This window comes from Rattus norvegicus, chromosome 1, assembly GCF_021556685.1.
Source record: "Rattus norvegicus strain SHRSP/BbbUtx chromosome 1, alternate assembly SHRSP_T2T, whole genome shotgun sequence".
Classification (NCBI taxonomy): Eukaryota; Metazoa; Chordata; class Mammalia; order Rodentia; family Muridae; genus Rattus; species Rattus norvegicus.
Genome location: NC_141534.1, coordinates 175,459,190 through 175,483,042, shown reverse-complemented (window position 1 = coordinate 175,483,042; position 23,853 = coordinate 175,459,190). Strand labels below are relative to the sequence as shown.

Sequence of the window (23,853 nt, the reverse complement as noted above, 5' to 3'; positions counted from 1 at the left end):
TAGCTGTAATATGTAAGACAACTATGCTACAATTCACAGACCCAAAGGTTTTCAACAAGAAGGTTCCTAAGAAGGATGCCTGAATCTCCCTCAGAAGGGAAAATAAATTAGACCTTGAAGGTGGAAGGAGGGAGGGGATCAGGTTTGGGAATCAGATGTGGGTAGGAGGTTGGAGAGGGACCAAAGAGTCATCCAAAACTGAGTGGGGGATATCAATTGAATTACCAGAAGACTTGGGACAGCAGAGGCTCCTGGGAGTCTACAGGGTTGACTCTAGATGACACTCCTACCAGATGGGGATATGGAGACAGAAATGACCATGGCCCCCTCCTGTTACTAGACCTGAACACCAGTGAACAGAGGACACCATCCCACTGAGAAAAATTTCAGCCCCAAATTTGTCCTGTCATAATATGTGCAGGGACAGAGATGGAGATACAGATTGAGGGAATGACCAACAAATGACTGGCCCCTTATGAGACATAACCCTTGGGAGAAAGCCTAATTGTGACACTATTAAAGATACTCTGCTAACTTGCAGATAGGAGTCTATCATAACTGTCTTTTGAGAAGCTTCTTCCAGTAGCTGATTGAAACAGATGCAGAGACACCCCTCCCCACTCCCGGATGAACATTAGGCAGATCTCCAGCAGTCTTGTAGAAGAATAGAGAAAGAGATTCAGGAAGCCAGAGGGAGTGGTAAAGGACACCACAAGAAGACTCACACAGCCTGTAACCTGGTTTAATAAAGGGTCACAGAGGCTCACATCTGTGTGTAACAGATATGTAGTTTGGAATTCATATCTTAATAATTGCAGCAGGGGCTGTCTCTACTCTTTTGTCTGCCTTGAGATTTCTTCCCCTCCTTGGGCTTCCTTGCCTGGTCTCAGTGGATTAGGATGCTCTAAGTCATGTGGGGATTTGATGTGCCAGGGGACGTTGGTATATATGGGAGAATTCTCTTTTTCAGAGGAGAATGGGATGGGGAAATTGGGGGGAATGGTTTGTGAGGGTGGAACATGGAGGAAAAGAAGGGGGTCTGTAAAATGAAATAAGATGTAAATGAATAAGCAAATAAATTAATGAAAATCACAGGACAGGGAAAATGAACAGCATGTGTTGATTCATGTTATTTGCTATTATTGCTGCTGCTTCTGTTATGATTGATGTGTGTAAGGTAGCATTGTGTGTGTGTGTGTGTGTGTGTGTGTGTGTGTGTGTGTGTGTGTGTGTGTGTGTGTTTCCCAGTTTTGGATTTGCTTTTAGAATGGAATGATTTATTTTCCTACATCAACTGTTATTGAAATTTTCATGAGTATATAGTAGTCTAGGCATGGAACTGTGCTTTTATAGACTCTGCCGATCATCTGTCCAGGCCTTGCTGGCTTTTAGAATCTCCACTTGGAAATGGGGTGTCATTCAAATAGGTCTACCTTTATGTGTTACTTTACCTTTTTACCTTTGTTTTGTATGTTTAGTGTTTTGATTATTATGTGCTTAGGGGCTTTTCTTTTCTTGTCCAATTATTTAGTGTTCTACATTTGGGGAATTTTCTTCTATTATTTTGTTGACAATATTCACTGGGTTTTTTCTCCTTCCACTATGCCTCTAATTCTTAGGTTTGGTTTTTGCCTAGTGTTCCATATTTCCTCAATGTTTTTATGCTGGGTGATTTATAGATTTAATATTTAGTTTGACAGAGGAATCCATTTCTTCTATTGGATCTTCAATGTCTGACATTCTCTCTTCAATCTCTGTGCTTTGTTGGTGAGGATTGCCTCTGAGATTCCTCTTCAAGTTCCTAAAGTTTATTTCCTGATTCCCCTCAGTTTTAGTTTTCTTTATTGATTCTATTTCTAGTTTTGTATCTTGGATTATTTTATTCCATTCTTTCCATTGTTTTTCATATATTTCTTTAAGGGACATATTTATTTTTTAAAGGAACTCTCTCATATACATAATAATATATTAAGCTTATTTTCATGTGCTTTAGCTATGTTGCAATTCTCAGGGCCTGCTGTGGTAGGGTTGCTGGGCTCTAACTGAGACATATTGGTCTGGCTGTTATTATTTGGCCATACCAAGCTGAACACCCCAGATCACTCTAGCATATTATTTTTTATTTTTGGTGATTATGCACATTTCAAGTGTCTTTGAACATTTTAGTAAAAATAATCTATTTTGGTCTGTGCAGATTCACCCCAATATCATCCTAATGTTGCTGGTTTCATTTCTCTTGTACGTCGCTTTCACTGATTTTCATATTTAATTTTCTGGGTACCTTTTGGCGTGTCAATATCTTTTTCTGTCCTAAATTGAAAATTTTGAGCCTTGAGTTGTTCATTTGTCAATTTACCCTGATATCACTGGGTTTTGAACCATATTGAACACAAATTCATGGCTACAGCTCTGTAGTTTCTAACTGTGCATGGCTTAATAAATTACATTTCCTCTTCTTCTGAGAATTTGTACAATATCTACCAATAACATATCTCCCCCCAAAAACAATTCTTGGTTTTGACTTTTATCCCACCCATTCCCAAAGAACATTAATCCTACAGTCCATATAGGTAGCATTTTCTTTCTGATTATCAAATCCTTCATGCTGAGAGAGAATATTGTCATGTTAGTTCCTGCTCTTGCTGCCCCCACCCCCTGATGGCTCTTATACAGTGTATGGAAATTCACAGAACTGTTATTCCGCAAGCCCAATTTTGATATCAAATCTAACATTTATTAGTTGTTCTAGTTGTGGTGCCTATGGGATTGATTAAAAGGAAAAATGCTGCCATTGTTACAACTGAAAACTCAAAAGTAAATCTTGTGTACATAAGTGAGTATTGAATTTACACAACTAGCTGTACAGAGATAGAATCCCCTATTAGAAGAATTCAATGACATTTTGAAGTCCTTGTTAGGGTTTTGAGCTCTTGGTAATGACTAAATTGAACACCATCTGCCTTAGCACATCAATCCCTATGTTCTTTTGGCTTTCTTTTCCTTTTTGTTTTTGTTGTTTTGTCTTCTTTTTATTTACCTCATACTAACAACAAAACTTATAGTATGCATCTTTTACTTTTAATGTTGTGTCTTATAATCCTGTTGTACAATATAAGTTCTATATTGATTGTTTCTCATTCACAATCCCAGTGGCATAGAATAGTGCTTTATATATCAGAATTGTAAACTGTTATGCCAAATTATGTTCAAAGATGGTATTTTCTTTGGAAGCACTAAAGCAGAGACAGAAAAAGGTAGTGAGTGTGATAACCATTATCATCTGGAGATTGCCTCACTGAAGGTAATCACGATTTCAAGAGAATGACAGCCAGTACATCTCCAGCATGTGAAGCCTGGTGTAGCTCTAACCATGAAGTCTTTGGAACACTTTCCTCTTCACAATCTTATGGTAGAAGTTATAAGCTTGACTCTTCTGGCAAAGTATTTTAGTTTCTCTTGGTTCTTGGAAACTCATAGACCTACTCATTCCAGCACAAGATCTTACACTTTGTATATGGTATAGAATGTCAGAGATTATCCCGTGCTGAAAGCTAAAGTTGGTAGGAGCAAGTAGACCAGGAGTTTAAGGAGGCAGAAATCATAAACACAGGGAAGAAGTTTGTATTGTTCTCAACCTTGGTTAGACAGTTTCTTTTTGCAGAGGGTAGTAGTCAATTCAGAGGCCTTTAAATGATCAAAGAATTCTGTGTGCTCACCTGGACATGGGTTATCAATGCCAATCTCCACCTTACAATACACAGAAACAACATTAATACAAATTCCCCTTCATCAAAGGGGAATTTGAATGAAAGTAAGAGCTGGGAGGTGGAGAGAAGCATTATGTAATGCTGAATTCTAAATATAACACAGTGGTTGCACAATTAAAATGATTACCTGCACAAGCTCAGGCTAATCCACATTTCAGCAGGAATGGAAGAAAAAAATAACTCCTTTTTGCTACTGACAGGTGATGGTTTTTGAGAAAAGAGTCACTCTCGTTTAGGAACAAGCATGCTGGTATGTTACCCAGTGGATGTCCACATACCCATCTGCATATGTAAAACACCAATTGTATGCAGAAGTTATTAATAAAAAATGGAAAAAACTGATATGAAATTGAAAGAGCAAGGAGGGGTATATATGGACATTTAATGGGAAGAAAGAGGATAAAATTATATTATAATCTCCCAAATAAAAGAGATGATTTGATATGTTTAAAAGAGATATTAAGTTGAGCAGGGGTAGATGAAGTGGGGGCACTGTATGAAGTTTGAGGGAGATATGCTAAGTGGATATAATCAATATAAATATTATAAAGTATGAAGCTTTCAAAATATAAGAGAAATTTGTAGCTAAATCAAGGTTGGATTCTTCTCCTCAGACTCCACAATTAGTCCATGACCAGGGTCAAAGACCACAGATCAGAATTTTTATGAGTATATAAGTTCTATCCTTATAGATTAACCTTTCTCCACTATTTTTAGAAATTTTATTCTGTTTTTGTTTCTTTTTTAAATTAATCATTCCATTTGCTTACATCTCAAATGATATCCAGTTTCCTGGTTACCTAGTCCAAACCCCCTAACCCACATCTGCTCTCCTCTCTTTGCCTCTGTGAAGTTGCTTCCCACCCACCCACCCTCCCCTGCCCCACCACTCCAGCATCACCCTGCGCTGGGACATCAAACTTTCCCCGTACCAAGGGCTTCCTCTCCTATTGCTGTCAGGCAAGACTATCCTCTGTTACATATGTATCTGGAGCCATGGATCCCTCCAGGTACATTCCTTGGTTGCTGGTCTAGACTCTGGGAGAAATGGATGGTCAGGCCAGCTTATGTTGTTCTTCCAATGGGGTTGCAGTCCCCCTGTGCTCCTCCAGTCCTTTTGCCAGCTCCTCCACCAAGTTCCCTTAGCCCAGTATGATGGTTGGCTCCAAGCATCCACACCTGCATTGGTCAGTTGCTGGCTGGACCTCCCAAGGAACCACCACACTAGGTTTCTGCCAGCAAGAGCCTCTTGACCACCGCAACAGTGTTGGGTTTGGTGTCTGCAGACACGGTGGATCCCCAGGTGGGGCAGTACCAGGTTGACCCTTCCTCCAGTCTCTGTTCCAGCTTTTATCCCTGTTCTTCCTTTGGACAGGAACATTTCTGGGTTAAAAACTTTGAGGTAGGTTGGAGGCCCCATCCCTTGTTGAGGGACTGTGTCTATCTCCTGGAGGTGGTCTCAACAGGTTTTATCTCCCCATTTTCTACCCATTTTGGCTAAAGGCATCCCATTAGATCCTGGAGCCTTTCAATTTCCTGGCATCTTAGACCCTCCAGTGGTGACCCTCAGTTCCTCATTCCCCACTACTACATATTTTTTATTTGATTCCTTGATCCTCTGTATCTCTCTCCTGTCCCCTCTTGTACCTGATACTGCTCCCCTTATTTCTTCTTCCTCCTCTCTCCCTCCCAGGTCTCCTTCTCCCTTGACCTCCCATGATTGTTTTGATCCCCCCCTCTTAGGATAGATATATTTATCAGATTTATCAAAAGATAACTAAGTGTTAACTCAAACACAGCCTGAATGATTGAAATCTATATTAGCCAGGTTTCTGTTGCTATAACAAATAGTTAAGATAATTAACTTATAAAAAGAAACAGGTCACTCATGACAGACAGTTTTACAGGTCTCAGTCCCTGGTGAGTGGAGTGTTCCGATGCTTTCTGTTTCTGTACCTCATGGTAGGGATATGGTTGGACAAAGCCACTCAGCTCCTGGACAATAAAGAAGACAGAAAAGTTCTTATCTCTTATCTCTTTTATGACATGGCTCAAGTAAAGGACTGCAATTAGTTTCAATGTTTAAATGTCTTCATCATTCCAAAGAAAACGTGAAAGCTATCAGGTTTTTGCCAATTATGTGAGATTTTGTGAACCATTAATATCAAATCTGTAACATGCCTAAATATGAACAATTTTGAGAAATGCTAATGTAACTTAAAAGTATGTTTAGCAATTTATATTTATATTATTAGATTTATGCCCTGAATTTAAAATTTAACTTGATTTTATTAAAAAACTGGTGTTCTATATTACATGAAACTTGAACCCCCATATTTATTGAAAAGCTAATAATATATTAACACTTTTCAACAAGAAAACTCCATATAATATTATATCAAAGAGGCATTATTCTATGACGTCTTTCAAAATAACTAATGTCTCTTAGAAAACATTTTTTTCACCAAGCTGTCTCTTCAGAGCACCCTTAATCTCATTATTCCTGAGGCTGTATATAAGGGGGTTCAACATGGGGATTACCACCATGTAAAACACAGACACCACTTTGTTTTGGTCCGTGGAATAGCTGGACTTGGGCATCACATAAATAAATGTGACTGTACCATATAACAAACTGACTGCAGTTAGGTGGGAAGTGCATGTAGAGAAAGCCTTGTGTCGACCTTCGGTGGAGTGCATCTTCAAGACGGTGATGAGGATGTAGGTGTAGGAAATGGCTATGATCAACACTGTGAGCACAATGATAGAGCCAGCAGAAAATGAATCAAGAATTAGGAGGAGACTGTTATCAGAACAGGTGAGTTCAACTAAAGGAGTAAAATCACAGAAAAAGTGATTGACACTATTTGGACCACAGAAAAGAAAAGAAACAAAAGAAAATGTAAAGCAGGAAGCATGAAGAAACCCACCAATGTAAGACCCTACAAGCAACTGCATACAGACTTGTGTGGACATTTTGGTTAAATAAAGCAGTGGGTTGCAGATTGCCACAAAACGATCGTAAGCCATGGCAGCCAGAAGGAAACATTCAATAGCACCAAAGAAAACAGCAGAGCCAAGCTGGATACCACATCCAGTATAGGAGATACTGCTCCTCTCCAGCAGGAAGTTGACAAGCATATTTGGTGTGACAGAAGAAGAGATGGCTATGTCAACAGAAGCCAAGTGACTGAGAAAAAAGTACATGGGGTGATGGAGCTGAGGAGACACTCTGATGAGAAGGATGGTACTGAGGTTCCCAGACACAGTCACCAGGTAGATGCACAGGATGATGGTGAAGAGGATGACTCTAAGGACTGGGTCATTTGTTAATCCCAATAAAATGAACTCTGTCACTGCAGTATGGTTCCCATTCTCCACGAAAGCCATGGGACAGTGTAGTGCTGCCAGATCAAGGCTGTGATGGAGAAATTGCAGGAAGGGATTTATCAATGGCTAGTTTCATTTTCATTAATATACAAATAATGCAACTATATTTGAAAATGTAAAAGCAACTGTATTTACTTGCCTGCAAGGTTGACACTACAACTTTAGTGTGGTTAGCACAATACACCTAAAAACTTCCCTCTCATAAAAGCCTGTTTGTTTACATGTTATACTCTTCTACCATTTCCTTCAAGCAAAAATAAACATATAAATTGATTAGAATAGCAAAATTAATCAGTAGTGTGTTGTAAAAGATGAATGCATAAAGTTTTATAAGAAATACTTAAGTAGCAGCTAATTTATTTACATACCTCTTTAAAATAAGCATGAATCTAAGGATTACACATAGATGCAAATCAGTAACTTATAAAATTGCCATATTTTCATATATATATATATATTGATTTTAAATCTGATACTATATTTGCCTAAAATATTATCTTCATCACTATTTTAATAACTTTGAAAGACATTATTTCACTTGATGTCATTTATAGCCTTTAAAAATCAGAATCAGAACCTTAATAATTGGAACCCAACTACTTAACAGATATATTATACTGAAGTTAAATAATCTTAGACTCCTTTATACTAGAAATGATTGAAATTTTTTGTAAAGTTTTTTAACAGGTATTGTGTAAGATTTTCCTATATAAATAAAGTTATTTTTCATATACCAACTATACAGGAATTTTAAACTATCAAAAAATATCTATTGAAAATGGTTAGATATTTTTAATATATTTGAAACAGAAAATGTTGTTTTACCATATGTGAAATATCTATCCAATCAGTGTGAAAACAACATAATAGATACTCAACCCATAGCTAAGACAATTTTATTTTGAGTACATAAATATTTTTTTCAGTTTATACATTAAAACCATTCAGCCAGATTCATTATAAAAAGCCAAAGTCTTACCTTGAAATGAGAAAGATTGCATGGTTATATAGTCATCTTTCAGCGTTTGTCTCCTTCGGGGGATACATTCCAAAGATGTTAAAGATTCATATGTGAATTCTGAGGTATACTGGAACATTACTATTTCCTGTGGTAGCTACTGAGCGATTCAATTCACTGGGTACAAGAAGTAAGCTCCCAAGATCCTATCAATTCTCAAGAGATCAATTTATTATTTTCTTTTCTCTTGGGTGATCATGCACAGTCATTTGGATTTGTTAACTATTTAGTACATCATACTATGAAAATTTTGCTAAGAACAATTATTTCTAAGTTACTTTGATAATTGTACTAAATAATGTACTTAAAATATAAAAGCTAAACCTAGTTTCATTCATTCTCTATATATTTATCAATAAGTATTTCAATTACCACCTTTAGTGTATTCCATCAAGTAGCCCAAAGGAGCATGAAGTGAAACTTTATGTTAAGTTAAAATTTAAATAACAGAAATATACATTTTAATCATTGCATAAGAAGGCAGTACATGAATGTTTTAAAATTACACAGTGAAGTAGAATTTAAAAATGGCATCGATGTCTCCAAGAATGGAAATACAGAACAAGTGTCACACTTGACTAGTGCCCTTGATGTAGGTAGTCATGGGATTACACTGACTCTTCAGCCCAATGACTTGTGGTATACTAGTTCTCTTGCTACCCCTAATTTCAGAACACTTGTGGTCCTTTATTGGAGGGTTGGTTTGACAATCACTACAATAATTACAACCAATATTTCTATTAATGTCCCTTAGTACAAATAATTATGCTAAGCATTTTATATGTAGAGGATCTTCACAGTAAGAAAGGATAGAGATTTTTTCTTATTCTCAATATTCATTTGATAGAGCAGAGAATGAAGCACTCAAATAATTTGTATGCTAAAATTTTGACCACTAAATATCTAATGGTAGATTGGTACCTATAGTCAATAAAAAAATACTCAGAGCAAACTAAAACAAACTCAAATATAAAACAGATAACCTGCATAATAATGAATCAAGCATTTCTTAAAATAATAAGAAAAAACTGCAAATAAGTATGTGAAAAAAATGTGTTCATTCTTTTTGGCCATTGAAACAATATTGAGTTCATTATGAAAAAAATAAATGCCTCTAAAAACAAAAATAACAAGAAACAACAATCAATTTTCCTTAATAACTCGTAATACCAATGAACTCAATTCCGCAATAAAAAGATGATATAGACTAACATACTAGATACATAAAGAGGACCCAGCATTTTGCTGGATACAAAAATACACCTCAGTGACAAAGACAGACACTATCTCATAGTAAAAGGCTGGAAAACAATTTTCCAAACAAATAGTCCCCCCCAAAAAAGCTAGAGTAGCCATTCTAATAGCAAAATAAAATCAGTTTTCAACCAAAAGTTATCAAAGAAGATAAGGAAGGACACTTCATATTCATCAAAGGAAAAATCTGCCAAGATGAACTCTCAATCCTAAATATCTATGTTCCAAATACAAGGGCACCTACATACGTAAAAGAAACCTTACTAAAGCTCAAAGCACACATTTTACCTCACAAAATAATAGCAGATTTCAACACTCCATTCTCATCAATGGACAGATCATGAAACAGAAATTAGAGACATAGAGAAACTAACAGAAGTTATGAACCAAATGGATTTAACAAATATTTATAGAATATTTCATCCTAAAACAAAAGAATATACCTTGCTCTCAGCATCTCATGGTACGTTCTCAAAAATTGACCATATAATCAGTCACAAAACAGTTCTCAACAGATACAAGAAGAACAGATCACCACAGACTAAGCCTGGTCTTCAATTACAACAAAAACAATAGAAAGCACAGATATTCATGGAAGTTGAACAACTTTCTCTTTATTGCTAACTTGGTAAGGAAGAAATAAGGAAAGAAATTAAAGACTTTTTAGAATTTAAAGAAAATGAAGGCACAATTTACCAAAACTTATGGGACACAATGAAAGCAGTGCTAAGAGGAAAAATCATAGCTCCGAGTGCCTCCAAAAAGAAACAGGAGAGAGCATAAATTAGCAGCTTGACAGAACATCCAATAGCTCTAGAACAAAAAGAAGCAAATACACCCAAGGGGAGTAGATGGCTTGAAATAATCAAATTGGGAGCTGAAATCAACCAAATAGAAACAAAAAGAACTATAGAAAGAATCAACAAACCGGGAGCTGGTTCTTTGAGAAAATCAACAAGATAGATAAACCCTTAGCCAGACTAACCAGAGGACACACAGAGAGTATCCAAATTAACAAAATCAGAAATGAAAAGGGAGACATAACAAAAGAATCTGAGGAAATTCAAAAAATCATCAGATCCTAATACAAAATCCTATATTCAATAAAAATGGAAAATCTGAATGAAATGGAATATTTTCTAGACAGATATCAGATACCCAAGTGAAATCAGGATCAGATAAATCATCTAAAGGTTCCCATAACTCCTAAAGAAATAGAAGCAGTTATTAAAAGCCTCCCAACCAAAAAAAAAAAGTCCCAGACCAGATATATTTAGTGTAGAATTCTGTTAAACCTTCAAAGAAGACCTAATACCAATGCTGTCCAAAGTATTCCACAAACTAGAAACAGAAAGAACACTACCCTACTAATTCTATGACGCCACAATTATGCTTATACCTAGACCACAGAAAGACCCAGCAAAGAAAGAGAACTTCAAACCAATTTCCCTTATGAATATCAGCGCAAAAATATTCAGTGAAATTCTCACAAACCAAGTCCAAGAATACATCAAAGTGATCATCTATCATGATCAAGTAGGCTTCATCCTAGGGATGCAGGAATGGTTCAATATAAGGGAATCCATCAATGTAATCCACTATGTAAACAAATCTAAAGAAAAAAAAACATGTTAACATCTCATTAGATGCCGAGAAAGCATTTAACAAAATGAAATACCCCTTCATGCTAATTCTTGGAAAGATCAGGAATTCAAAGCCCATACCTAAACATAGTAAAAGCAAAATACATTGCAGTGAGTAGCCTTGTTTGAACACCAGTGGAAGGGGAAGTCCTTGGTCCTGCCAAGGCTGGACACACAGTGTAGGGGATTGTTGTGGGTGGTAGTAATGGGGGGTGGATGGAGAAGGGAACATCCATATAGAAGGGGAGGGGGAGGGGCTAGGGGGCTGATGGACAGGAAACTAGGAAAGGGAATAACATTTGAAATGTAAATAAGAAATACCGAATTTAATAAGAAAAAAAAGCAAAATACAGCAAACCAATAGCCAACATCAAAATAAATGGAGAGAAATTTGAAACAATCCTTACTTATTCAATATGGTACTCAAAATCTTAGCCATCAGACAACAAAAGGAGGTCAGAGGGATAAAAATTGGAAAGAAAGAAGTCAAAATATTACTATATGCAGAGGATATGATAGTATACTTAACTGACCCCAAAAGTTCCACCTGATAAACAATTTAGCAAAGTGGCCTGTTATAAAATGAAATCAAACAAATCAGTAGCCTTCCTCTGGATAAACAGTCTGTGAAAGAAATTAGGGAAATGACGCTTTTCTCAATAGTCAGAAAAAACATAAAATACCTCAGTGTGACTAACTGAGCAAGTGAAAGATCTTTGTGACAGGGACTTCAAGTCTCTGAAGAATGAAATTGAACAAAATCTCAGAAGATGGAAGGATTTCCCATGCTCATGGATTGGCAGGATTAATGTAGTAAAAATGGCAATTTTGCCAAAAGCAATCTACAGATTCAATGCAATCCCCATCAGTATTCCAACTCAATCCCTCATAGAGTTAGAAAGAACAATTTGTAAATTCACTTGAAAAAACAACAACAACAACAAAAAAACAGAATAGCGAAACTATCCTCAACAATAAAAGAACTTTTGGGGAATCACAATCCATGACCTCAAGCTGTATTACAGAGCAGTAGTGACAAAAACTGTATGGTATTTGTACAAAGACAGGCAGGTGGATCAGTGGAATAAAGTTGAAGACCCAGAAATGAACCCACGCTCCTATGGCCTCTTGATCTTTGACAAAGGAGCTAAAATCATCCAATGGAAAAAAGAAAGCATTTTCAACAAATGGTGCTGGTTCACTGGGGGTCAGCATGTAGAAGAATGCAAATTGATCCAGTCTTATCACCCTGTACAAAGTTTAAGTCCAAGTGGATCAAGAAGTTCCACATAAAACTAGATATGCTCAAACTCATAGAAGAAAATGGGTGGAAAAGCCTCGAACACATGGACACTGGGGAAAACTTCCTGAACAGAACACCAAAAGCTTATGCTCTAAGATCAAGAATCTACAAATGGGATCTCATAAAATTGCAAAGCTTCTGCAAGGCAAAGAACACTGTCTTTAGGACAAACTGGCAGTCAACAGATTGGGAAAAGATCTTTACCAATCCTTTATCCAATATAGGGCTAATATCCAATATATACAGAGAACTCTAGAAGTTATACTACAGAGAGTCAAATAACCCTATTAAAAACAGGGTACAGAGCTAAACAAAGAATTCTCAGCTGAGGAACATCAAATGTCTTAGAAGTACCTAAAGAAATGTTCAAGATCTTTAGTCATCAGGGAAATGCAAATCAAAACAACCTTGAGATTGCATCTTATAGCAAAGATCAAAAACTCAGGTGATAACAGATGCTGGCAAGGATGAGGAACACTGGATGAGGATGCTGGAAAGAAGAAGACTCCTCCATTGCTGGTGGGATTGCAAGCTGGTATAGTCACTCTGGAAATCAATCTGGAGGTTCCTCAGAAAATTGGATATAATACTACCTTTAGACCCATCTATACCACTCCTGGGCATATACACAAAAAATGCTCCAACATATAACAAGGACACATGCTCCACTATGTTCATAGCAGCCTTATTTATAATAACCAGAAGCTGGAAAGAACCCAGATGCCTGTCAACAGAGGAATGGATACAGAAAATGTGGTACATCTACACAATGGAGTACAACTCAGCTATCAAAAACAATGACTTCATGAAATTCTTAGGCAAATGGCTAGAACTGGAAAATATCATCCTGAGTGAGATAACCCAATTAGAAATAGACACACATGGTATGCACTCACTGATAAGTGAATATTAGTCCAAAAGCTTGGATTAATCAATGATATAATCCACAGAACACATGAAGCTCAAGAAGGATGATCATAGTACTGAAGCTTTAATCCTTTTTAAAAGAGGTGAATAAAATATTAATAGGAGGAAATACAGAGAAAAAAATTGGAGCAGAGACTGTAGGAAAGGCCATCCAGAGCCTGCCCCAGGGATCCATCCTATACTCAGATACCAAACTCAAACAGTAATACAGATTCCATGAAGTGCCTGCTGAGAGGAGCCTGGTATATCTGTCTCCTAAGAGGCTCTGCCAGAGCATGACAAATACTGAGAGGAATGCTAGCAGCCAAGCATTGAACTGAGAATAGGGTCCCTATTGGAGGAGTTAGGGAAAGGATTAAAGAGCTGAAAGGGCTTGCAACTCCCTAAGAGCAATACCAACCAGAGCTCCCAAGGGCTAAACCACCACCCAAAGAGTACACATGGACAGACCCATGGCTCCAGCTGTACATGTAGCAGAGGATGGCCTTGTTTGGCACCAATGGGAGGAGACCAACACTGGATTCCCCATTGTACAGGAATGTCAATGCAGGGAGGCAGGAAGGAGTTGGTATTTTGGGACGGGGAACACCCACATAGAAGAAGTGTGAAGGGAGATGGGATAGGGGTGTTAGGAATGAGAAACAGGGAAAACAGATAACATTTGAAACATAAATAAAAAAGAGAAATGAAATAAATGACCACAAATGCTGGAGAGTATTTTATAAAATGAATTATTGCATTTCTCTCCCTCTCTCCCTCTCTCTCTCCCTCTCTCTCTCTCTCTCTCTCTCTCTCTCTCTCTCTCTCTCTCTCACACACACACACACACACACACACACACACACCCATATGCACACATATACACTTAATAAATAGAATTACCATATGATCTATCCATACCACTCTAGTATTTTTTCAAGGGATTCTAATTCAGAAGACCACAGAGATTCTTGGAAGCACATGTTTATTTTTGAACTGTGCATAGTAGTCTAGACATGAAGCAGTATGGAGGATTATCAGAACATCGGTGAATTAAGAAAGCATAACACAGGTCTACAGAGATGGCTCAGTGGTTAAGAGCACTGACTGTTCTTCCAGAGGTTCTCAGTTCAATTCTCAGCAGCCACCTGATTGCTCACAACCATCTGTAATGTAATCCGATGCCCTCTTCTGGTGCATCTGAAGAGAGTAAAAGTTTATTCACATATAGTAAGTCTTAAAAGCAAAAATAATGAAAGCATCACACTTATGCACAATAGAATCTTATTCATTGGTAAAGAAATTATCTAATTTGTAGAAAAATTGATGGAATTTAAGACATACTGTTCACGTACATTAGCACAACCACCACATAAAATAATATGGAATTCTATATATGTCTGAGTCATCTGGACATACCATTTCAGTACAAAGATCTAAAGGTAGTGAAGTTATCACACAAGACCCATTTGCATAACTACCTTTATCGTACCAATATTTATCCTAGAAGCTTATCTACAGAAGAATGGATAAAGAAAAAGTTTTGTATATGCACCATAGGGTATTATTCAGTCTCTACAAACCCTGTGGTGTGCAGGAAAAAATACATGCAATGAGAAGAATTGTAATGAGCCTAATACATTATTGAAAACATCCCATGGTCTCTCTCATATGCAGAAACTATTTTTAAAAGTGGTCTGAACATAAAGAGGGATTATTAGTTACTGGGAAGAGTACTGAGGTAGGGCAGAAGAGAAGATGAATACCTGAAAGAGGAAAAAGTGGATATCACCAAAGCATGACATATGTGTATGTGGAAATTCTACAATGAAGGCCTTTAATTTTTTAGTTGGTAATTATGTAATTTAAAGATGTGATGGATGTTTGAGGAGTTATCAATGTTTAAATTAATATATAATGTACACATTATGTATTTTCACCAAATCACATAAAAATCCACAGTCATGAAACTATTTAGCTTTTCTGTATTAGTTAAAATAAATTAAAATTTTATTTTAAAAATAAGTATTTTAACCATTTATATGTTGTGTTTTAGTTTAAAAATAAAACTCATTTAGTAGTGTGAGTGTGTTTGTATATGTGTGTTCGTGTGTTCATCGTGTGTGTGTGTGTGTGTAGCCCAGAGGTCACCTTGGGCATTATTGATAAGAAACAAGCTACTTTCATAGGAGCTCATTAGTATTTCTCATTGACTTAGAACTCTACAAGTAGATTTGTGTATCTGGCCAATGGATTCCAGGGAGTTTTTATAGTGCTAGTACTATGAGCAGGGGCACGCAGTTCTTCTCATGGATGCTGGGGATCAAACTCAGGTTCTCAGTCTTGTTTATCAAGCACTTTGAAGACAGCCATTCACGCAGCCATTAATTTCGTTTGTGAAAGAAATAATGCATTGACTGTTTTGCTGTACATTCTGAAGTTATAAGAATTAATAGTGAAGATAAGATGTGATTGATAATACCATAAGTGGTAAAGAATTTGATGTTGATATCGACATTTAGAAACCATTTACAGGTAAAATAAAAAGTACACTAAGCAAGGAATAGTATGAAAGTTTATATATTTTACAAGCAATGTATTCTGAAACACAGTTGCCGTATGAGAAATGTATGGCAAGGATTATATCTCTTGTTCTATCTCTTCCTGACTGGCTTGTTTTCCCCAGAAATAATACTCATTCCTTTACCATGAAAATACACTAGCAGAAAGCTGAAGGACTTGGTGAAGTTCCCAAGTCAAAAAATAAATATGCCCCACAGAGCCTATTGTACCCAAAGATTTTTTAAATAATTTATCTTCAGCCATTTCCAGATATTCATAAAAAACAATAAACCACAGAAGTCCATATCAAATCTCAGAAATTAGAAAGCACTTGCTGGACAGGGCATTCTATGAGAGACCCATAAATTCACATTTTCTATTATCTAAAGCAGTCTCAAGATAATCATCTCCAGGGGCCCCAGGACTCTCATTAAATCTTTCAGTGTTCCAAGCTCCACCTGTAAGCAATGCTGAAGAGAGTGCCTTAAATTATAAGAAACTATATTAAAGATACATGTCACAGACATTTGAGTGGGAAAATATCTTCACTGCTTATATCAGTATTATGTGATGTACAAAATCCCAGGAAGAATTTGCAGAAATCCCCTTTCTTTTTCTCATAGAGATGAAGTGGAGAAAAGTGTACATGGAAGTGATGAACTGAAAGCAGACAGAAGAGGATGGGGAAAGCCAGATGTAGCCCTGGTAAGGACAATAGGGGAAAATATCAGCTATTACAGTACAGTTAGTATCTCTCTTTTTCTCTGATGGTAGCCAAGGATAAGGATGGATTGTAATGGCATTACACTGACATTGTTCCATTTTACTACAATTTATTAAGGAATCTACAATCACATACATGAAAAGTATCAAAATGATTATGAGATCATCAACCAACATTGATGTCTGTATAAACTTTACTTATCTTGGTACTCGGATATCACACTCTGGAAAACACCAAGAACTTATCCTGAGTATAAGGGAAAATGTGTGTGTGTGTGTGTGTGTGTGTGTGTGTGTGTGTGTGTGTGTGTGTGTGTGTGTTTAACACAGATTCAAATAATACTGAGATGTTTCTCAAAGAAGACCACTGTGTGCATTTGGTGCGATTTCATACTGAATGAAATAAGCGATAATGTCTAGACATGCAGAGATAATTTTCTCCTGGGGTCTGAGAAAAAAAAACTCCTGAAGTTGAGACTTCTGTTACCTTGTTGGTTTGTCCACCATTCATAAATGCAGGTAAGCAGGTAGGAGCAAAGTGCCTGCACATCACTCACAGTGCTGAGAGCACAGAGTCCTGAGATCATTTGGAGAACTGTCAACTGCCAAAATGCAGCGAATTCAAGTCAATTAAAAACTGTACTAGAAGGAATTAGTACACATTCATAATCATTATTTGTAGAAAAGTTTCTGGAGAGCTTAAGATTCCATATAGCCACTGAGCTAGCTGTCATAAAAAAACTTATATTCACAAGATTTATATTCTAGGATGGGAATACAACATTTTAAATGGGTCACTTTCTTAAAATGATAAAATAAAGCTTGTTTTTACACACACACACACACCTCTTTACACACACATACACACATACCACACACCTTTAAATATCATCAAATTAAAATAGTTTAGAAACCCAAAAGAGATGATTAAGAGAAGCAGAGAGGTTTAGGGAGCTTTCCTGGGGCAAGTAACATTTTGGGCAAGTAACGTTTGATCCCTCTGGTCAGAAAGGACACTGCAGGTGAAAGCAACAGCACAGGCAAGCAGAAGATCAAGAATAAATTGCTAAACTGGGAAATTAAGAAATGTTTCATACATAAGGGATCTTGGCAGCAGGAAATGAGGATGGTTTGTAAAGACCTTGAACCCATGGTTCAACCCTTGCATTTTGTAAATGTTATAGTCTAAATACACAGAGTTCTCCAGACTCTTGTTGCCTTGCCATAAATTAGTGCGCCCAGGTGCACTAATGACCTGCAAACTAAGTACCTCTCTGGCCCATAGTTTCCTTGTCAAAAGGAAGACAGTGCAGTAGTGCTTACCTCTTAGGGTAACTGTGCTGATACAGAGGGCTGTACAACAGAAATGTTAAAAAGAAAAAGTTAGAAGAAACTAAATTAATGGTAAAGCACACCACTGTGTCTGTGGGGACTTTTCAGAAGGATTGACTAAGGTGGAGAGAACTGACCTAAATGTACGTTGGGTCATCACACAGTCTGAAAAATGGATGAATAGAAGCTGATAAACGCAAGCATTCTCTCTCTGTTTCTCTGAGGAGAGCAATCTCCTTTTGCATAATATCCTGTGTCACCATCACCCCAAGCCCTAAGCAATGGAGTCCGACTCTCAAGAATGAAACTATGAGCCAAATAAACAGGTTTTCCCTTTGAATTTTTCTTCAGGCATTCAGGTCCCAGCTATGGTAAGATAACTAACACAGAAAGTGTGCAGGCAACAATTTTTACAAAGAAGAGACATACTACGGTGGTAGATTTGATACGGAAGGTTTTATAAACAGGAAGGCCTATACTAGAGACTATTGCAAAACTCATGAGTGATCACGGTAAAATGGAGGAGGCATTCTTAGCTAGGATTCCAGAGCCGAAAAAATGTAAATGCACAGAAGCAAATGAATTGAAAAAATGTGTAAAACTCCAGTGGAAAAGGGAAGAGTTGAACAAAAACAATACAATAGGCAAAGTAACAGAGGAAATAGGTTTCAATCGGAAGGCAGGGTGCAACATCTGGCTTGAGTGTATGATAGGTATGAATAGAGCAGAGACTGAACAAATAAACTTTTCTATTTTTTCAAAGAACATTGAAATTCAGGCTGGGGTATTTGAGTTTCCCTCTATGAACAGTGGGTTTCTATATATTATTTTTAAAATTACGAATGGTTTAATTAATATAACCTGTGCTTAGAAAACTATCATTAGGTCACAGTGTGAAGAATGAAGTAATGAAGTGTGTGTGTGTGTGTGTGTGTATGCATGCATGTGTGTGTGTGTGTGTGTGTGTGTGTGTGTGTGTGTGTGTGCGTGTGTGTGTGTATGTGTTTTATTAAGCTTAGGAGATGCAATTTCACTCTATGGAAAAATAACCAATCTCTATCAATAACCCTGTATTTAAAAAAAGAATACAGAATTTGGAATGCAGGAAGTGACGTATTGAGTATAAAAAGAATAAACAAGCTGAAAGTGATCTCATTAATCTCAACAGATACTATTAACAACTGAAGGATCACATGATGTGATGTTGCACATCTCCATTCTATACTTAGAAGAGATTGAAGCATTTTCCAAAGGAAACTAATCAGAAAAGGTAAACTAAAGCTGAAGGAACTATAGTGGACAAGATTTTGTTTTAGAGATAGCTAGATTGAGACACCTTCAGAGTAAAAAACAATCTGATCTTATCTGGCATCAGTGGGAGGAGAGGTCCTTGGTCCTGTGAAGGCTCAATGCCCCAGTGTAGGGGAATGGCAGGGCAGTGAGGTAGGAGTGGGTGAGTAGGTGGGGAAGTACCCTCATAAAAGCAGGGAGAGGGGGATGGGATAGGGGTTTGCGGAGGGGAAACCAGGAAAGGGCATAACATTTGAAATGCAAATAAATAAAATGTCCAATAAAAAAAGTTGGAAAAAAAAGATAAACCACAAGAGGATCAGGGAAGATTGCTGGGTAACTTTTGTTGCTCACAGAAAGCCCTTTGTATTAGACATACCTCTAATTGTCTCTCTGTTGACGTTGTTCATAGATGCCATTATACAGTCCACTTAGATCCATAATTTCCTCACACAGGCCTCTGCTGACGAATGGACAACATCCCTGCACTATCACATCATAGACATCTGAAGAGCTGTATCTACACTCCATTTCTCAGGCAAAGAGATGCCCATGATAGGCATTTTGTCAATAGATGGAAAAAGTCATGACTGCTAATAGCCACTCAACCACCCTCGCTAAATTTCCATACTTTGTAAATCTAAATGATAATCCCTACCACATATACTTATGAGGGTTACATGACCACTGTGCAACTTCACTTTCTTTGCAGTGCATTGAATTAAATAGATGCTGGTTACCTGGCCAGACATTTATTACTACAAATAACATGTAAACTAGATAATAGCAACTCTCATCTTAGTTTTTCATTAATCTCTGTGAATTCTCTAGAATAATTTCCAGCCAGCATCTCTTTCTCTGTTTCTCTCCACCTTTTTTCTCAGTCTTCAACTTATTATGATTTAACAGTGAGTGAAGTTAAAATCAAAATAATATTTATAATCCTGTCATTCTCCCCATCAATTTCTGCTTACAGTGGAAAAATAAAGTATAAATGAGTTTGAAATATGATGTGAAAACTGATCTCAGGAATTTAAAGCATTCCCTTCAAGACTCTGCTGCAAAACCCCTAAAGTATATTAGGTAGAAAAAAATGTTGATCAAACCATTATGACCAATGTTGGGAGTCTGAAATGAAACAGTGTTTTCGAAATTACTTCAACTCCAGGTAAGTCCAATGTGATGTTCAAAAAATGTTCAAAGTGATTGATTTGTTCTAAGAAATATCTCGTTATAAACTATTAATGTAGTAGCATTATTGTCTATTTAAAACAGACTGATATTACCCCATGTTTGTTTAATCTCATTTGGTTATTTTCAAAACTGTCACTGTGATGGGTAATCTTGGTTGTCAATTTGACTTCATCTGGAATCTACTAACACCCAAGCAGCTAGGCACATTTATGATTGGCTTTTATTGATTGGATCATTTGATGTGAGAATATCTATCCCAAGTCTTGGCTATATTCTCTGGCAGGAAGCTATGTGAAATAACATGGAAGAGGGAAGGTTGCTTCCTTGCCCACATTCTCACTGACAAGTTCATCTATCCTGCTGCTGAGGCATTGCTTCACTATGTTAGAACCTACTTTTCTGTGACCCAAAAAGGCGAGTGCTAACCAGCTGAGATATCCAGTCTCATAGAATGAACAACTATCAGGATCTTGGACTTTCCAACTTGAGACCGCCAATGTTGGGCCAGCCACAAGCCACTCTAATAAAACTCATTTTAAGATATACGGCTTAATTTTATCAGTTCTATTCCTCCAGAGAACCCTGACTAATACAGTCACTGTTTGGAGTCAGGGAATGATGAGGAACTTAGGTGCAAATAGAACAACCCTGAGGACAATACTAAAATTTGTTAGAAAATTTTATTAATCTCCCTTACATATTTGACAAGTGCAATGTACACTTTAAATGACTTAAGCAAATGGATTATTTTATTCTTTCATCCAATTCAGAATACTATCATATAAAATAATGGACTGAAAAAATATGGAGTTACAGAGTTGAGTGGGTGAGAGGGAAGCAATTTTGTACATATTTTTCCACTTCTGCAGATCCTGATTCAGGAACACAAATAGCAAGAAACATTTTGTGACTAGAAACCAAGAAGATACTTAAGCCTACTCATTGGGGTTTCAACAGATGTACATACTAGAAATATTTGCATCACTTTGATTCCTAACTTTGTCCCTAGTCACATGCATACATGTGTCTTTAAGGTTATTGAGTATATTAACTCAGGTGCCCTGTTTAAAATCTTGGTGATATCATTGTGCAAGTTCTTCATAGTCATCTCTGAGTCTTTACCTTAAACATATATCCTACTCTAGTGCAAAATCATTACCACTAGGAGGATGGGCAACCACACCACAGTGACTACGTTCCTTCTGTGGGGATTTTCCAGTTTTCCAGAACTGCAGAATCTACTCTTTGTTGTGATTCTCCTCTCTCATGTGAGCATTCTCTTAGCAAATGCATCCATCATGGTGGCCATCAAACTCAATCACAACCTTCATACCCCCATGTACTTTTTCCTCTTTGCCCTGTCCTTTTCAGAAACATGCACCACTATGGTGATCTTGCCCCGCATGTTAGTGGACTTGATATCAAAGAGCAAGGCCATCTCTCTTCCTGAGTGTGCCACTCAGATGTTTTTCTTCTTTGGCTTGGGAGGCAATAACTGTTTCATCTTGTCTGCCATGTCCTATGACCGTTACACCGCCATCAACAACCCTCTGCATTATCCAATCCTGATGACTCAGAAGATCTGCCTTCAGCTCATCATAGCCTCTGGTGTGCTTGGCTTCTCAGTCTCTCTGTGTATTGTCATCACAATATTCAACTTATCTTTTTGTAACTCCAACATCATTCAGCACTTTTTTTGTGATATTGATCCTGTGGTCTCCCTTGCCTGTAATTTAACCTTTTATCATGAAGTGATTCTTTTTGCATTTACTGCCTTTGTGTTGGTAGGCAGCTTTATTTTTATAATGGTTTCTTATGTCTTCATTGTGACAGTAGTTATAAAGATGCCCTCTGCCAAAGGAAGGTATAAGACCTTTTCAACTTGCTCCTCCCATTTCACAGTGGTGTTCATACATTATGGATTTGCTTGCTTTGTCTATCTGAAGCCCAAAAACAGTTACTCTTTTAAGGATAACACACTGCTGGCGATGACATACACCATTCTGACACCTCTGCTTAACCCCATCATTTACAGTCTAAGGAACAAAAGCATGCAGTCAGCCTTGAGGAAAGACATAGGCAATGTAATCAGGTTTTTCCCCAAAATGGTAAATAAAAGACCCCAGAAGATTTGAAAAGTATGTGTGGTGTTAGTAGAAAATACAATACTTAAGGATTAAGATCAGTTTTTAGTGAAATGAACACTTATTTTCACTTTTCTTAGTTTTGTTATGTGTTTAGGACATGGGTGATCTCATTTAGTAGCTCCAGATTGCCTAGAACTCACTACATAGACAGATTGACCTTGAACTCTCAGAAATCTGCCAGCCTTTGTTAGAAATTAATGCATGAGTCCCCACATCCAGATTTTAGCTATTATTTTCTAGTTATAAGATCTAGTATAGTTCTAGTCTTCTTGCTACAAAACTCAATGTAATATTAAAATAAAATATATGTGTGTATATATTGTATATGTGGAGAAATACACTCAAACATGTCTTTAAACTGTTATGGGGTCCCACTAAGCTGCACAGTCTTAACATATATGAGGAAGACTTAGCTTGGACCCATATAGGGTCTGTGTTTGTTGCTTTAAGCCTTGATCAACCCTGCTTAGTTGATTCTATGGGTTATGTTCATGTAGTGTCCTCAAGCCCTTGGGCTCTAAGAATTTTTCCTCCCATACTTCTAGTTCCCATGATTTTGCCTAGTATTTGACTGTGGATTTCATTAAATATATTTTGATTTCTGGGGTGATCACCCTCTGGTTTCTGGAGTCATTGCAGTGGTAAATATGGGATACCTCTTCTGGTCTGGGCCTGAATTTGGACCAGTTATTGGCTCACCACTCTTACAAGTTCCAAGACAATGTTACCCCAGTACTTCTTAACGGCAGGGCATACTGTATCTCAAAAAGTGATCAGATGTAGCAATGCCGTATTTTGATGTGATTTACTTTGTTTATAAAACAGAACAAAGAAAACAAAAGTATGTTTAATTAAAAGTGAATGAGGATGAAGAAAAGAGGAAGGAGTAGTGAAAAGGAGAGGAAATGAGAAAGAAAGAAAAGAGAAATGAAGACAGAAGAGAAGAGGGGAAATAGAGACATTACTGTTAAAAAAATACAAATTTATAATTCAAGAGAGAAAATAACCTCAACACAGAAGAATTTCAAAGAAATTCTTTTAGTTGATTCTGTGGCTTGGGTTCAGGTAGTATTCTCAAGCCCCCTGGCTATTAGAATTGTTCCTCCTACTCTTCTGGTTCTTATGGTTTTGCCTACTCAAAATATAAGAAACTTTTTGGTTTAACTCATTTTGAGTAAGTAATGAAAATAAGACATGAATGAATAAAAGAACATATTACTCAGTAGTGTTTATATAAGCAAAGGCTTGACATGATGCCTTTGCACTTTGGTAATCCCAGGACTCAGGAGGTTGAGGCAGGAACGACATAAGTTTGAAGAATTTG

At 37.0% G+C, this 23,853-nt stretch overlaps 2 protein-coding genes across 2 annotated transcripts; one reads left to right on the top strand and one right to left on the bottom strand.

Annotated features, from left to right (window-relative positions):
* Positions 1–6,212: 6,212 nt before the first annotated feature.
* Positions 6,213–7,157, bottom strand: Or5p81 (olfactory receptor family 5 subfamily P member 81). Its single transcript, NM_001000227.1, is given in 1 exon segment — positions 6,213–7,157. A coding segment is annotated over 1 exon segment (945 nt).
* Positions 7,158–21,551: 14,394 nt separating this feature from the next.
* Or10ab5 (olfactory receptor family 10 subfamily AB member 5) lies at positions 21,552–22,517 on the top strand. The gene is given in 1 exon segment (NM_001408795.1): positions 21,552–22,517. A coding segment is annotated over 1 exon segment (966 nt).
* The last annotated feature ends 1,336 nt before the right edge of the window (positions 22,518–23,853 follow it).